The sequence below is a fragment of the Chelonoidis abingdonii genome, chromosome 15 (genome assembly GCF_003597395.2).
Source record: "Chelonoidis abingdonii isolate Lonesome George chromosome 15, CheloAbing_2.0, whole genome shotgun sequence".
NCBI lineage: Eukaryota > Metazoa > Chordata > Testudines > Testudinidae > Chelonoidis > Chelonoidis abingdonii.
Window position 1 is genome coordinate 30816631 of NC_133783.1, and position 16827 is coordinate 30833457.

Sequence of the window (16827 nt, forward strand, 5' to 3'; positions counted from 1 at the left end):
ACAGAGAACTCCAGGGCTGCGGGTGCCGGTGCTCATTGTCCCCGGCAGGCACAGGGCCGCGGCTTCTCTCTGGCTTCTCCAGGGCTGCAGGCACCGGTGCTCTCTGTCCTTGGCAGGTTGGAGAGAAGCTGCGGCCCCGCGCCTGCCGGGGACAGTGAGCACCAGCGCCTGCAACCTTGGAGTTCTCTGTCCCCGGCAGGTGTGGGGGCCGCAGCTTCTCTCCCCTGCTGGGCACTAGGTGGGGGCACATCAGTGTCCCGGTGGGTGCCATGGTGTTGGGGACCACTAGTATTAGGCCTTAGAGGGGAGTGAACTTATGATTGCATTGTATGCGATTTTGCGTTATGGCGGGGAGCGTTATTGCGAGGTTTGACTGTATGTTGGAGTTTCATATGGTATCCAGTAAATCCAATAAAGCTTACTGACTTAAATATTAAATGGTAAATTTTATTTTTAACTTTGACTAAAAATTGAGGTTTAGTAAAAGAAAAAGGTAACTAATAAATTACCCATTGTACAAGATTGATGAATTCCAGAATAAATTAGCATTTTAAAAACTATTGGGCATATGTTTAACGGTAGATATCTAGATGTTTTGACTATAGTCATATTTTTATTAGTACCTGAGAATAAACTTGTTTTAAATTAAAATAGATACTGCTTTGTAGTATTAGGATTACTGTGTATTGTTTGTGACTTTTTTGAAAGTTTAATACATTAAATTCTTAAACTGTTTTAAGACTTTATTGTACTTTCCACAACTTGTTAAATATTTTGGTTAACAGTTTTTGTAAATACCGAGGTCTCAAATTTATTACTTCAGTACAAGCCACATAGACTGCAAACAGATTTGTGGGAAGTTTGGAATGGTTAACTAAAATTACTTAACTGTTATCTTGTAGCTAATCTTTGAGTAATACTGGATAATTTGTGTAAATATTCATATCGTCAGAAGATGTGGCAAATTACCATCTTAGTGATTTCTTCAGCTTTTTTCATTGCTCTTTATAATAAGGGTAGTATTTCTTAGTTTTAAAAATTCATTTATTGTATTTATAGTTTATTTAGCTTGATTGTGTACTCATATCTTTCTATATTCTAATATCTGAAGGACTACAGTAATATTCAGAAAAGAAGAAAACGTGAAGACAAGTCTCTGAATTCATGGTTTAAATTGCAGTACTGTAACTCCTCACTTAACCTTTTCCTGGTTAATGTTTTGTTACGTTGCTGATCATTTAGAGAAAACGTGCTTGTTTAAAGTTGTTCGTTACTTCCTTATAATGTTTGGCAGCCACCTGCTTTGTCCACTGCTTGCAGAAAGAGCAGCCTGTTGGAGCTAAGTGATGGGGGCTTGGAACTAGGGTGGACTGGCAGCCCCTCCATCAGCTCCCCGCTCCTGTAAGTTGTCTGTGTGGCAGCTGCCCAGCAGGCTATCATATGCTGGGCAGTTCAGCTGTCCCCCCCTCCCCCCCCAATTGCAGTGTGCTGTTCCTGCCCTCTGCCTTGGAGCTGCTCCTGGGAGCCTCCTGCTTGCTGTGCAGAGGGCGGGGTAAGAGGGTTGCTAATGTCAGGGTGTCGCTCTCCCCCTGCTCCTGTACCTCCACTCCAGAGTGGTGGGGACAGGACACGACAGGGCTCAGGGTGAAGGGAGCTTCTGGCAGCAGCTGCTCTCTCCACTTGCTGATCTACTTAAAAAGGCAGTGTACTTAAAGTGGGGTCAGCGTACTTAAAGGGGCAGTGTGCCACCCACACTGTGTCTCTCTGTCTGTCATGCTGCCTCCTCTCTCCATTCATGCTTCCTTGTAGAATGTGAGGCTACATTAACAACAGCATGTTTAACCATTGAGGGCTCAGCTGAGTGCTAGTTCATCTTCTGGCAGTAAGGTATTCCCTGGGAAATATCCCACCCTCTGACTCTACCACCTCAACAGTATTAAAGTATGTGTTTAAAACTTAGAGTGAGAGAGAGAGAGTGTATAAAATAAGTGTTTTTGTCTGGTGAAAAAAATTTCCCTAGAACCTACCCCTTCTCCCCCCCATTCATTTTTATGGAGAAATTGGATTAGCTTAATACCGTTTTGCTTAAAATTGCATTTTTCAGGAACATAACTGCAACGTTAAGCGAGGAGTTACTATAATTTAAAGTTTAATTAGTGGATTACTATTTAACCCTACATTCATCTAATCAACATCCAGTGAGGGTTCATCTTTAAATAGTGCATCTTAAATTTTATTCAGCCAGGCTTTTTATACTCAAATTCACTGTTCCTTTTCTAAGCTCTTTTGATTTCATGTATGCATATTATCTCTATTTTAGAACTTAGTCTGTGAAAAAATAATTTGTCTCAACTATACTAAGATAAAAGCAGCAAAGAGTCCTGTGGCACCTTATAGACCGACAGACATATTGGAGCATGAGCTTTCATGGGTGAATACCCACTTCGTCGGATGCATCCGACAAAGTGGGTATTCACCCACGAAAGCTCATGCTCCAATGCGTCTGTTAGTCTATAAGGTGCCACTGGACTCTTAGTCTGGATGTGTAAAAGGAGTAAACATGGCTACCCCTCTGATACTATACTAAGATACTGATTACGATATCTGGGACTTTAGTGCAAATGTTGAGCACTGTTATGGTATGTAGCTGCTCATACTTAAACATTTAATTATTCTTACAAACATTTCATTTATACATAGAACGGACATACTGGCTCATACCAGTGATCTGTCTAATCCAATGTCCTGTTTTCTGACAGTGGCCAATGCTGGTGATTCAGAGGGAATGAACAGAATGGGCAATAATTGAGTGATCCATCCCTGTCATCTACTCCCAGCTTCTAGCATCAGAAGCTGAGGACACCCAGAGCATGGGCTTGGATCCCTAACTATCTTGGCTAATAATCCTTGATGTACCTATCCTCCATGAACTTCTCTAATTCTTTTTTAAACCCTATTTTAATTTTGGCCTTCACAACATCTCCTGGCAATGAGTTCCACAGGTTCACTGTGCATTGTGTGAAGTACTTTCTTATGTTTTAAACCTGCTGCCTACTAACTTCATTGGATGACTCCATCATTGTCATTCTTGTTATGTGAAGGAATAAATAACACATACTTATTCGCTTTCTCCGCCCCATTCATGATTTTACAGACCTCTCCTATTCCCCCTTAGCCCTCTCTTTTTGGGCTGAACAGTCCCAGTCTTTTTAATCTCTCATATGAAATCTGTTCAATATCCCTAATGATTTTTGTACTCTTCTCTGAACCTTTTTCAGTTTGAATATCTTTTTTGAGCTGGGGTGACCAGACCTCCTCATAATAAGCAAGGTGTGGGCATACCATGAATTTATATACTGGCATATGATCTTTTGTTTATCTATTCCTATTGGTTCCTAACATTTTTTAGCTTTTTTGACTGCCGCTGCACATTGAGTGGATGTTTTCAGAGAACTATCCACAATGACTCAAGATCTTTCTTGAATGGTAATAGCCAATTTAGTTCCCATCATTCTGTATGTATAGTTCGAATTGCATTACTTTTCATTGATCAACCCTGAATTTCATCTGCCATTTTGTTATCTAGTCACCCAGTTTTGTAAGATCCCTTGGTAACTCTTCAGTCAGCTTTGGACTGAACTATCTTGAGTAATTTTGTACCCTTTCCAAATTTTGCCACTTCACTGATAAGCCTTTTTTCCTGATCATTTATGAATAGCAGTGGTCCCAGTACAGATCCCTGTGAGGGACACCATTGTTTACTTCTCTCCCTTCTGAAAACTGATAATTTATTCCTATCCTTTGTTGCTTGTCTTTTAAGCAGTTACTGATCCATGAGAGGACTTCCCTTTTTATCCCATGATAAGCTTACTTTGCTTAAGAGCCTTTGGTGTGGGCCTTCGTTGAAGGCTTTCTGAAAATCTAAGTACACTGTATCCACTGGATGCCCCATGTCCACATGTTTGCTTTCCTCACCTTTAAGAATTCTAGTAGATGGGCGAGGCATGATTTCCCATTACAAAAACCACGTTCTCTTCCCCTAACAAATTGTGTTCATCTGTGTCTGATAATTCTGATTTTTATTTTCACTTCAACCAGTTTGCCTATTACTGAAGTTAGTCTTACTGACCTATTATTGTCAGGATCGCCTCTGGAGCCTTTTGTTTGAAAATTATCACATTAGCTATTTTCCAGTCAGCTAGTACAGAAGATGATTTAAAAGAGAGGTTACATAGCTCAGTTAATAGTTCTGCAATTTCATATATGAGTTCAGTCATACCCTTTGGGTGAATAACATCTGGTCCTGGTGACTTAATTACTGTTTGGTTTGTTCCAAAACCACCTCTAATGACACCTCAACCTGGGACAGTTCCTCTGAGTTTTGACTTAAAAAGAATGGCTCAGGTATGGGAATCTCCCTCACATCCTCTGCAGTGAAATGATATAATTTTTCTAAAATAGCCTTATCTTCCTTTAGTGTCCCTTTAGCACCTCAGTCATCCAGTGGTGATTCCACAATGTTTTGCAGGCTTGCTCCTTTTGATGTACGTAAAAAATAGTTTGCTGTTAGCTTTTGAGTCTCTTGGCTAGTTCCTCCTTAAAGTCTCTCTTGGCCAGCTTCATTATACTTTTACAGTTGACTTGCCAACATTTGTGCTCCTTTCTGTTTCCCTCAGTAGGATTTAACTTCGAGTTTTTAAGGGATGCCTTTCTGCCTCTAAGCATTTCTTTCACTTTATCCTTTATGGTTGCACCTTTTTGGTCCTCTTGTTTTTTAAATTGTGGTATACATTTAATTCGAACCTCTCTTATGGTGTTTTTAATAAATTTTCGTGCAGGTTTCAGGTATTTTACTTTTGTGACCGTACCTTTTTAATTTCTGTTTAACTAGCTTCCTCATTTTTGTGTAGTTTCCTTTTTTAAATTAAAAGCTGCTGTGGTGGGCTTTTCATGTCTTCCCCCCTCCCCTCCCAAGAACATTAAATTTAATTAAATTGTAGTCATTATTATCAAGTGGTTTAGCTATGTTCACCTCTTTGACCAGATCCCTGTGCTCCATTTAGGAATAAATCAAGAGTTGCCTCTCCTCTTGTGGATTCCAGGAGTAGCTGCTCCAAGAAGCAGTCAGCTTTTTTAAAGAGGATGCTTGTTATGTTCTTTCCTCAGATTATATGTATCGCATTGAGATAAATGTGTGATCAGGAGCAGTTCAGACAGAATAGTCTAATGCTGGGGCCAAAATGGGGAAATTGGGCTTTCCCCATCTATACTGTAAAGAAGTACCTTCATAATCTTTCCGAGATACTGTAAATGCTCATCTGCTGAATGTTGCATATTAAGGACTTCAGACATACTGAAGATAGAATGCCACCTCAACCATTAGCTCTAAGTGATAGATGGCATTATTTATGTAGGGTTGCCAGTCCCTCCTTACCTGAGACATGTATTTCAGTATCTTTAAGTGGAATGTTGCTCTTTAGTACTGAGCTACCTATTTTAGGATCTTGCTGATGGCTTAAGGTAGCTTTTAGTTTGGAATGTTTCTGTAATTTAAAACTGCAAAACATTTTTATTTTTAAAATGACTAACTTTTATAGGTGTGGCTGCTGTAGGTGTGAAGAAGTATAGCACTTTTTCCTCTAAGTTCTTGTTATCTTGGTTCTGTAATGGATTGTTTTTCTAGTGAATGTTAGTGTTTTGTCCAACTGTAATTTTTTCTGATGGATTAATTTTGGCTGAGTTTGCAACATTTTTTTTTTTTTTTTTTGGTGGCAGATATTCAGTGTGCTCTGGGATTATACTCCTGGGGAAATTCTGCACCACTGCGCAGAATTTGTCTCCCACAGATTTCTTTGCTTCCCCACAGAAAAATGACTTTCTGAGGGGGAAGCAAAGGAAAGCCACAAGACTGGTCATGCGACTCTCCCAGGACAGCTGGCAGAGAGGTAAATCACTGTGGGGCAGGAGGTGGGACTAGGGAAGATCTAGCTGGTGGTTCCTACCCTGCGCTGGGCTCAGCTGCTAGTCCCAACTGGGCTGAGGAGGATGGGACTTCCTCTTCCCTTGCATAGTATCCAGGGCCAGGTCAGACCCACTCCCAGATTTCTCTCCCAGCTGAAGGAAGCTCTGCAAACTCTCCCTCCTTCTTACTGCGCCCATTGCTCCTCAACTGCAAGAGGTGGGATCTCTGTACAGGGAGCTGCTCCCCCATCCACCCAAGCCCTGCACATCCAGACCCCCTCGTATCCAGACCCTCCTGCTGAGCCTCATCCCCCCCATGAGCCCATTTCCCCCTGCACCTGGACCACTGATGAGCTACCTAGATCCAAACCATACCGAGCCTCAATCAGCTGCATCTGCCCCCGACACCCATACCCCCTGCTGAGCTGTGTTTCCCTCCACACTCAGACCCCCTCAACTGAGCCCCAACCACTTCACCTGGACACCTCTACAGAGTCCCATTACCATTGTACTCAGAACCTCTTGCTGAGCCTGCCTGTCCACTCCTGGTACACCTGGCACAGAAGGGCCCTGTCCTTGTGCTGTGTCAGGATTGGGTGCAGCCTCACCACTGAGTCTGTATCTGGGGGGAGCTACACAGTGATCTCCCACTCTGTGCAGCAAGTGGCCTGTGCTCTCTATTGCCATGCTCAAGCCGTCACATTTATTTGACAGAATTTTAAAATATTGTGTGCAGAATTTTTATTTGGCACAAAAATTTTAATATTTTGGCGCAGAATGCCCTCAGGAGTAGGGATTAGTCTGTTATGCTAGATTTCCCCCACCTCTCCCCCTAAAAAAAAATTCTGGAAAGAATCATTGCTTATTTTATTTTTGTTCCTTAATTAACAGCCATGTTTCGTTAAAGTAATTTTGAACTGTTGAACTTAATTCATACTTTGCAAATGTATTTTCCAAAGGTTTCCTTAACTTGAATATTCAGATATTTATCCAAACATAATTGCTATGGGTTTTCCTGCGGACAGACTTGAAGGAGTATACCGAAACAACATTGATGATGTAGTAAGGTAAGATTTATATTTTTGCTGCTACTCTGTGAATTACTTGCTTATCTGTTTTTTTGAAATACTCATAATTCATGCAATAGTTTAACTTTTAATTCCTGTAATAAGTAGGTTGGCTAGAGTACACGTGATCTTCTGCTTAGAGGTACTTACAGGAGGGCAAAGTTTGATGTAAAAGTGGTCTTTGGTTCTGTTTCTGTAAAATGAAGTGTATTTCTAGGGATTGTATTCTAGGCCATTGTTCTATGTAAACTTCAAATTCATACGATCAGCTTTTCAGGTGTAACATTGATCTGGGCTAGTTGTGTTGGAAAAGTGCATATATGACTTAAAAGCATGACCCCTTACTCATACAGATGATTTTTGAAAATCTCACTGAGGTTTCCAGGGCAGCTAACCTTACATTTCTAATGTAAAATACCAAGCAGAAATACTTACCAGAAACATAAGTGAGTTAAGAGCACGAGTCCCATTTTAAAGTTGATAGAACTTATGTTCATAAATCACTTCAGGTGCTTTGAAAATTCCACCCTCTGTGGCAACTGGAGAATAAGTGAAATCATGATCTCACAAGAGTTAAAACTAAGGAATTGAGAGGGAAGCACAGTTAGTTAAAGTATTTTTTGTTTGTCCATTTAACTCCAATGTCTAAACACTTTGTAGAAAAATGTTCATTAAAGTTTCAGCATTGTTTCCTCTTTTGTCTGAGGGGGGAATACTTACCAAACCAGGTCTTCTCTGGTTTTGCCTGTTCCTGGTATTTCCAAGGTGTAAATGGCATTAAAGAAAACAACCTAAAACCCCAGTGCCTTGGAGAGGAGAAGGGAGAACTTTCAGACTTCCTTTGTCCATCATATATATGCCAGAAGTTAAAAACCTATTTAAAACACATCCTCATTGATATTTAAATTAAAAGGGATTTTGCAATACTAGTTCAGAGTATTAAGGCACTTCTCTGTTAGATAAAAGGCACTGTACTCAATAGTTGCGTAGTGCTTTGGCCTTGTCTCCACTGTAACACGAAACCATTATGCGCACAGTTGTCAGCAACTGGGTTGACTGAACTCATGCTGAGAGTGCTTGAGCTTCAGGTATAAATGAGGACAAACCATGTTCAACAACATTTAGATAACCCTATATAGTTTGTTTCAGTTTACTCTATCATGGTTAAACCCTGCACAACTAGCTGCCTCTGTCTACACTTGAAGCTTAACCATGCTCAGTACCAGGTTAGCTAAACCAAATTATTACAACTGTGTGCATAATGGTTGAATTTTATATTGCAAGTAATGTATGTGTCCTAGTGTTCTTAATATTACATGAGCAATGCTAACACATCTTAATGCACTTACTAGAGCAACATTTCTCAAAGTGTAGGGCCACAGCCTCTCAGGGGCTTGGTAAAGGGTGTGTGAAGGACTGTCTAGTAGGGTGTGTGTAAATTATGATTGAGAGGCCTTTCACAAATCATAGTAAGGATGGAGTGAGAGAGGTGCAGTATTGATTTATTTACAAGTAACAGCTCTTATTGAACCAGTTCATTGCATATCTGTGTGATTCCAGCACCGACGGGAGAAACCACAGATGTGGGTCCTGGTCTTTGCAAATCAGTCCTGTCAGTTCCCCCCTCCCCCCACATTTTGTGCCCTGTTTCATGACAGTCTCAGTAGGTAGATCTGGGAACTCCCAAGGTGGTGCTTGACTGGTCTTTGTCATAATTTTTTCTTCACAAAACAACTTTTGTTTACAATTTTTAACGAAGTATTGTCACTGTGCTCCTCAGGAGAGATTTTATTCATAATTCTCAGGGTGCCCAATAACTCACATGATCAGTCCATAATTAAGGCTATTTTTTGTCAGGTACTTTTAGTAAAAGTCATGGACAGGTCATGGGCAATTAAAAAAAAAAAATCACTACCCGTGACCTGTCCGTGACGTGTACTATATACTCCTTACTAAATCTTGGAGGGAGGGTCTGGGGTTGTCATGGGAGTTGGGGGCACTCTTAGGGTGCCACAGGTGCTCTAGAGGGGAAGCAGCTCAGGATCCCCACTGGTGCTGGAGTGAGGATAGTTGGCAGGGGCTGGCAGGCTTTCTCCCTGGTTCCATGCAGATTCCTGGAAGCGGCACAGGTACCCATAGCTGCTAGGTGGAGGTGCACCCATGTAGCTCTGTGCGCTGCCTCTGCATCTCCCATTGGCTGGGAACCACGGCCATTGGGAGCTGTGGGGGCATTTCCTGTGGACGGAGGCAGTGCGTGGACCTGTCTGGCTGCACTTCTGCCTGGGAGCTGAGGGAGGACACGTCATGGCTTCCGGGGAGCCTCCCAAGGTAAGTGCTGCCCAAAGTCCTCTTTTGTTATACTCGTACAAAGCATACGGGATCTTTATAGAGGAAGGCAAATACGCAGCATTTATTGAAAATACAGCAGTTAGCATACGCTTTTTAGTCTCTCTCTCACACACACACAATCTCTCTCTCTCTCTCACCCCCCGCATTGATGTTTTGGTTGCCAGTCCATGGCCAGCCAGATTGGTCGCAGAGGGGAGCAGGGCTCTATCGGTCGTGATCTGATGCTCCTGGAGTGTGACAAGACGAACCCAAAGTCCCATGGCCAAGCACCCTGTTCTTATAGGGGTTGTTTTTTTTGTTGAAGTCTATGGATTTTGCAGTGTCAGTTTGTGACCCATTACTACTAAATTGGTGTAAACATTCCAATACATTTCGGAGAGGGTCATCCTGTCCTTTGTTCTGATTTAATAAATTGTCCTCAGGGTTGTCAATCTGCCCTTTATTATGGATGGGCGTTGATTATTTTTTGATGTCCTTTCAGTCTTTTTTTTCCTCTTCCTTGATCATCTGGCTATAACAATGGCCTTCACACCTTATCTTTTCCTGATGCATACATTCCTCATTTACACAAACAGATTGAGAATACAAACAGTAATATTTTATATTGAGCAAAAAGGCATTGCAGATTAAGCCTTGATAAGTTTTACAGTTAAGAACTAAGACAATTTACATTGAGACCCAGGCCTCCAATGTTCCTCTAACCTACTTAACATAGACACAATAGAGAATCCTGTCTCTTACTAACTGAATTTTAAAACAGCGTTAAAGAGGGCCCAATTTGTAATGCATATGGGAAAACAGAATCTCATAGTCCCAGAGGGTCATTTCATTTTGCTATTTAAAAAGGGTGGCTAGCAGGATGAAATCAAATCATATGTTAATTCTTATGGGATATTATAAAATCCAGTTCCTACATATCCCCCTTTTGACACTAAGATTATTAATCGCCAATGTCACTTCTTATTTAGTTTGCGTAATAGAAAATACTGGGAGGTTATTTGGGTCTGTGGCTCTAGCTTTGCATACATTTGTTTTATTTAACAGCACATTTTAAACATTTTAATTAAACACATACAATTTAAAACCAAAACAATTAGAGATAGTAACATTAGTATGCCAGTAGTTGTGGGAGACCATTCAGAAAATGTTATACCAATAGTAAACTGTTAGGTTTTTTTGCAGTGGCAATTTTTAACATATCGCCATTTGCATCTATAATATGAAGGTTTGGTTTTCCACATTGCCTTTTTGGTGTTTTTAGGGACTACGTTACCTTTTTACTTTTTAACAGATGATTGATAACTGTTTGCTATTTAATGCCAAGATTGAGAGAGAATTTAGCTAAATCAGTGCTTACAGTAAGCTGATACTTTTTGGTTGTGGCAAATAGTAAATGTGATTATTGGTAAATACAGTACTTACATTACATTTACATTTGTCTACTGGTGGGTTGCTAACACTTATATTTTTAAAATGCTTTTTTTTTTTTTTTCGAGATTAACAATACACATTGCCCATTATACAGTACTTTGGTTTTATTATTTTTAATACTTACAATGAGAGGTATTTGAGTGAATGTTTTACTACTAGGGCTTTGGAGCACAGGTCATGAAAACAAGCACACTCACGCTTTAGAGACGTCATAAGTCTGTACAACCTTGTGATTTGGTGTTTAATTTTGTTTTGTTTGTTTTTTCAGCCACTGGCTTGTAGGTCTCGGGGCAGACAGAATGGTATTTTCATGTGCAAATATAGGGAGGTGGGCACTTTTCCATATCTTTGCTTTCAGAGCCTAGTTGGTTGTGATTTTAAACATAATTTTTCTGATACATTAACAAATTTGGTTTTTACTGGTATTGGAGACATACAGCATTTAGTTTTATCTGAGTAGGTATCAACAATGAATTATTTTTTTTTGCTTTAACCAAGTGTATTTAAATCATTAGTGTTTTTTTATTTATAACCTTCTGACAGGCCACAACAATTGGTATTCAAGGTGGATTCAAATGCAGAAATACTGCGTTTTAGTTATTATATTATCCATACATATTATAGCTGTAGTGGTGTGAGTGTTTTTATTGTTTGTATTTTTTTTTTGTTTTTTTTAAACGTATTATTTTTATATTAGGCTGTTCTGTAGCTAATATTAGCCTTTTCCTTCTGATTTTTTGAAAGGAAAAATATTTCTTTTCTAGTTATTGCTTAAAAAGATTTTTTTTTGCCTTTTACAAATACCTTGCTGATTGGCAGGAAAAAGAGAATACCCCATGTTTTTCCTGTGTTTGTTTTATAGGAGGCTAGGTTTTAATGCTTCTTACCTTTAAGGATTTTGGAATTATGTTTATGTTTAGGTTATTGAATTTATGAGGTGCGTGTATTTTTGTAGCAAATTTGCCTAGATGTTTTCTATGTCAAGTGATTGTTAATTAGTTTTTTTTTACGCTGGATTATTTACAGACCACATTCCTTTGGAAAAGGGCCCATTTATGTCTTTAGAATGGATGCAAGAAGTCAAGAATTTTTTTAACATGGTTCCTTTTCTAACTTTTTACAAAGTTTAACTTTGATTTTTTAGCCTTTGTGAGTTAATTTTTTTTTAAATGTATCTTCTTATTATTTTTTAAAATGACAACACTTTATTATATGGTTTTATTTTCATGTATTGTTTCGGATTATGCCTGCTTTCTGCATTTTTATTTTTTTTTTTTTTTTTTTTTCTTTTTTTACTTTTGTCACTATACCCGTTAGGACTTTTAACTCTTGTTTTTTTAGTTTATTTGTGCTTTCCTCTTTTTGGGCCTGATTTTTGCCTTTTTTTTTTTTTTTTTTTGCTTTGTTGCTGAGCAGAGAAACAGCCTTTGTCTTCCCTTTTTCTCTCTCTCTCTCCTCTGTGGTGTGCAGCAGTTATTTGGTTCTAGGAGATGTCAGTTAAACTGCTACTAGGAGTGAAGGTTAGAGGTTCATACTGGGCTCCATTGGTTCCAGGATTCCCATATTTATCCTGTCTCAGCAGCTTTCTTGTTGCCTTCTGTTTCCTGGGCTCCCTTAGGGGTATCTTGACTACAGACTTCAGGACTCCTCAAGTGAGTACAGTTGAGGCTCTTCCTTTTGAGGGACTGGAATTGAGCTCCAACATGGATGACTTTCTCTTTCCATGCCCTAAAGGACTCAAGCAGCTTGAGATCTTTGACCATTACCAAGAAGTTTTAAAAGGGTCATGTGGCTTCTGGTGGAGCAAGGAAGTAGCTCTTGTTACCTCCCACTCACCCCTTCTCTAATTTTCAGCAAAATTTACAGCAGATCCTTCCACTGACAGTGGCACTATACCATTTTGGGAGTTGAGAAGAGTAGAGACAGGTAAGAATAGATTTGTAGGAATAGGAGTAGAGAAGATCTGAGCAGGCAGAAGGCCCTTGTTCCCCATCACCACTGGAGCTACACTATCAGCATTGCTGGAGGTGAGCGAGAGGCCCATTTGCCTCTTTGTTGAGATATACACAGTGAAGGTGTTACCACACCAGTAGCCTTTCTGGTAGCAGGAGGTAGTCTGTCTCTATTTTCTGGGAAGCTGAGAAGAGAAGTGAATGGGTTGGCCTGTCCACCCTACTTTCTAGGAGGTCTGTAAGGAGCAGCAGAGTTGCAGCCTGAGGACGATCTCTTGAACTCACTGGTACTGCAGCAGCAGGATGCACGCTGTTCTCCGGTCTGAAAGTTGAGAAGTGACATGACTGGCAGGTCCATCGCCTTTGAAGAATCACAAAGAACAGCAGCGGTGCCAGAAAACAAAGTGTGAAATAGGTGGACTTATAGTTAATATCTATCTAGAAATCTGAGCAACAAGTTGGCAACTCTGAAAAGTTTGGAGAAGGTAAAACAAAAGAAGATAATATACAAGTTAAAGAACTGGAGTGAGAAGAAGATTTAGCAGTCCTGCGGATGGCTCAGAGTGCCACAGATTACTGCCAATTTAACTCTGGTGCTGGAAACCCATTTGAGCAAGCTTGAAAAAATGTTAAATGACAGCTGGACAGTAAATAGATAAACTAGTAGTATCCATTACAGAGATGAACTCTAGAATTATTGCATTGAGGATGACCTGGAGGGTCAAGAGGAGAGAGGTATGAACCCAGTGTCTCCTATCAAACCATTGACTGAAAAGGTGGAGAATATGGAAATGGGAGATCTAGGAAAAAATACTAGGATTCTAGGGCTGCTGTAAGGGACCAAAGGCAAATAACCTATAAATACTTGGAAACTTAGTCTGAAAGTCGTGAATCGGTTGGTCAGATCAGATAAAGTTAAGATTGAAAGAGCACACAGGATTGAGATAACACTACACAACAGAAATTTGACTAGACCACATCCTGTCATAGTATGGCTACACAACTTTAGAGACCAGGTTTTGGTTCTCAACATAGCTGGGAAGTTTAAAAGAAATAAAAGTGAAGGGCGACTGAGTCAACTCCTATCAAGACCCTTTCATCAGTGCACAGAGGAAAAGGGTTGAGTTAACACAAGTCTGCACACAGCTCCACAGGAAAAAGCTTCAATCTGCATTCTCCTCTTTCCCCCCCTCTCCCTCCCAGCAAGCCTGAAAATACACAGGGTGGGTCAATCTCACACTCTTTATATACCAGAAGCGTAAAAAGTTCTTGAACTCAGTCCTGGAACCAAATGCAGGAGACAAGAACTGGGAACTAATTAGATTAAAGTTAAATAGCACTTAATCAAGGGCCCTGTAAGTATCAGGAAAGTGGAACTGGGACAGCTTTTGAATGTAACAAAACAAAATGGTTATGCATGTTCAGAAAAATACTGCCTCTGTGGCAGAAATCTTTAGAATGATTTTATATCGTGTATTAGGCATATTAAGTAGTTTTCAATAAATCATGGCACAGAAATTAAAATTAGGAAAATTTGTAAGTATTAAAAGGATATTAGAAATATCAATTATAAGGAGGAAATTAAAATAAAATATTTCTTTGAAATATATGGTTTATGGTTGTTATAGTTGGTAATGATATTAAATGTATATGCAGGGAATGTATATACATTTGAACATTTTGCCAGACACAAGCTTTATGAGCGGAGGAACAAATCTAGCAGACTTATTTCCAGCCTAAGACCCAGAACAGCTATGCAGTACCTTAAGGACAAAATGGAGTACACCAGAAAACCAAGGGATTTACAAACTACTAGTGGAATATTTGAGAGAGAGATACTAGCAAATATGAATAAATGGAAGAATTGAGAACTAGCATATTGCAGTATCTTAACATGCCTAGACTGACATACAATGAAAGAGTAGTACTAGTTAGCCCAGTAACACCAGAAGAAATAGAAATGGTGTAGGCATCACTAAAATCAGGTGATATCCAGGTGGATATGCTTCTGAAGTCTCTTAAAATTTTTAAAAAAATAGGTAATGCCCTTGTTAGCAAATGTATTTCAATCTTCTTGGGCAACTGATAGGTTTCAGGTAGCCATGTTAGTCTGTATCAGCAAAAAGAACGAGGAGTACTTGTGGCACCTTAGAGACTAACACGTTTATTTGGGCATAAGCTTTCGTGGGCTAAAACCCACTTCATCGGATGCATGCAGTGGAAGATAAAGTAGGAAGTGGGGTGTGTGTGTGTGTAGGTGGATGGAGATATATGTAGTACACACACACACACCATGAAGAAAGGGTGTTGCCATACCAACTCTAATGAGACTAATCAATTAAGGTGGGCTTTGTTGTAAGGGTAGGTTCCTGGATTAGTGTTTTTGTTGTGTGGTTGCTGGTGAATATTTGCTTCAGGTTGAAAGGCTGTCTGTAAGCGAGGACTGGCCTGTCTCCCAAGATCTGTGAGAGTGAGGGATCGTCCTTCAGGATAGGTTGTAGATCCTTAATGATGCACTGGAGAGGTTTTAGTTGGGGACTGAAGGGGACAGCTAGTGGCATTCTGTTACTTTCTTTGTTGGGCCTGCCCTGGATTAAGGCCTTGTCTACACTACAGGGGTAGGTCGAATTTAACCGCATTAGGTCAGTTTAAAAATGACTGCGTCCACACAACCAACCCCGTTCTGTCAACTTAAAGGGCTCTTAAAATTGACTTCTATACTCCTCCCTGCCAAGGGGATTGGCGCTAAAATTGACTTTGCTGGGTCGAATTAGGGTTAGTGCAGACCCAAATCAACAGTATTAGCCTCTGGGAGCTATTCCAGAGTGCTCCATTGTGACTGCTCTGGACAGCACTTTAAATTCTGATGCACTAGCCAGGTACACGGGAAAAGCCCTGGGATCTTTTGAATTTCATTTCCTGTTTGATCAGCGTGGCGAACTCAGTGGCACAGGTGACCATGCGATCTCTCCTCCCCTCCCACCCCTGAACGTAGAGCGTAGAATGTTTCTATCCTCCCCCAATCATCTCCGTCCCTGAGATTATCACAGATTAGAAGGTGAAAGAAACGCGCTTGCGATGACATGTTTTCTGAGCTCATGCAGTCCTCCCGCACTGATAGGCCACAGTTTAATTCATGGAGGCATTCAGTGGCAGAGGCCAGGAAAGAATTAAGTGAGCACCAAGAGTGGAGGCGGGACGCGATACTGAGGCTAATGTGGGAGCAAACGGACATGAGGCATCTGATGAAGCAGCAGGAAAGCCAACAAGAGCACAGACCCATGCTGCGGAGACTGTGGGAACTGTGGGATAGCTCCATAACTCGACGCGAGCCACAGTAGTGAGGATGCACTCTGCCGACTTAATGTGTTTAGGGTGGACATATGCAATCGACTGTATAAAATCGATTTCTAAATATCAACATCTATAAAATCGACCTAATTTTGTAGTGTAGACATGCCCTAAGTGACTTCTGGGCATTCTTCTGGCTCTCAGTCTGTTTCTTCACTTCTGCAGGTGGGTATTGTAGTTTTAAGAATGCTTGATAGAGATCTTGGAGGTGTTTGTCTCAGCCTGAGGGATTGGAGCAAATGTGATTGTATCTTAGAAATCGGCTGTAGATAATGGTTCGTGTGATGTGTCCTGGATGGAAGCTGGAGGCATGTAGGTAAGTATAGCGGTCAGTAGATTTCCGGTATAGAGTGGTGTTTTGTGACAGTCATTTATCCCTGCAGTGTCGAGGAAGTGGATCCCTGTGTGGACTGGTTCAGGCTGAGGTTGATGGTGAGATGGAAATTTGTTGAAATTATGGTGGAATTCCTCAGGGGCTGCTTTTCCATGGGTCCAGATGATAAAGATGTTGTCAATGTAGTGCAGGTAGAGTAGGGGGGTTAGGGGACGAGAGCTGAGGAAGTGTTGTTCTAAGTCAGCCATAAAAACATTGGCATACTGTGGGGCCATGTGGGTACCCATAGCAGTGCTGCTGACTTGAAGGTATACATTGTCCCCAAGTGTGAAATAGTTGTGGGTGCAGACAAAGTCACACAGTTCAGCCACCAGGTTTGTCG

General features: G+C 40.6%; 1 protein-coding gene and 1 long non-coding RNA gene across 3 annotated transcripts in view; one reads left to right on the top strand and one right to left on the bottom strand.

Annotated features, from left to right (window-relative positions):
- The window catches only part of PTEN (phosphatase and tensin homolog), a 105813-nt gene that overhangs the window by 20316 nt on the left and 68670 nt on the right, over positions 1-16827 (top strand). Inside the window, exon 2 of one of the 2 annotated variants that reach the window (XM_075072683.1) lies at positions 6944-7028. In XM_075072683.1, the coding sequence (XP_074928784.1) occupies positions 6944-7028 (85 nt within the window). Of the gene's footprint in view, positions 1-6943; positions 7029-16827 lie in introns of those variants that run through there. The other variant, XM_032770326.2, reaches the window with a different exon arrangement.
- Positions 15654-16827, bottom strand: part of LOC142047814 (uncharacterized) — a 498924-nt gene continuing 497750 nt past the window's right edge. Inside the window, exon 3 of the long non-coding RNA XR_012657070.1 lies at positions 15654-16742. This is a non-coding gene — a long non-coding RNA (uncharacterized LOC142047814). The remainder of the gene's footprint in view (positions 16743-16827) is intronic.